This window comes from Acanthisitta chloris, unplaced genomic scaffold (assembly GCF_000695815.1).
Source record: "Acanthisitta chloris isolate BGI_N310 unplaced genomic scaffold, ASM69581v1 scaffold5598, whole genome shotgun sequence".
Classification (NCBI taxonomy): Eukaryota; Metazoa; Chordata; class Aves; order Passeriformes; family Acanthisittidae; genus Acanthisitta; species Acanthisitta chloris.
Window position 1 is genome coordinate 1 of NW_008685261.1, and position 253 is coordinate 253.

The following is a 253-nucleotide window of genomic DNA, read 5'->3' on the forward strand; positions in this document are numbered from 1 at the left end:
TGTTGCACCCCGAGGTTTCCTTCCTTCCTCCCCTCCGTGCTTTGCTCAGGACAGCGCTGCCCCGTTCTCCTTCCCGCACCGTCTCCTGGCTGCACGTTGCCGTTCCCTTCGAGTGTTTCGGCGAAAAAACTCTGCGATGCTTCGGTCCCCACTTCCTTGTCCCTGGGAAAGGACCAGGTGCTGCTGCACCGCGCTGCTCCCTCCCTCGCCCGCTCCTTCCCTCCCTCGCTCTGCACTTGTCTCCGCATTGGCA

The 253-nt window shown here is 62.8% G+C and overlaps 1 protein-coding gene across 1 annotated transcript in view; it reads left to right on the forward strand.

Annotated features, from left to right (window-relative positions):
• Positions 1 to 136: 136 nt before the first annotated feature.
• The window catches only part of LOC103806955 (calcium/calmodulin-dependent protein kinase type II subunit gamma-like), a gene marked incomplete at its 3' end in the record, with an annotated part of 112,714 nt that continues 112,597 nt past the window's right edge, over positions 137 to 253 (forward strand). The window contains exon 1 of the mRNA XM_009079669.1: positions 137 to 177. Coding sequence (XP_009077917.1) covers positions 137 to 177 — 41 coding nt within the window. The remainder of the gene's footprint in view (positions 178 to 253) is intronic.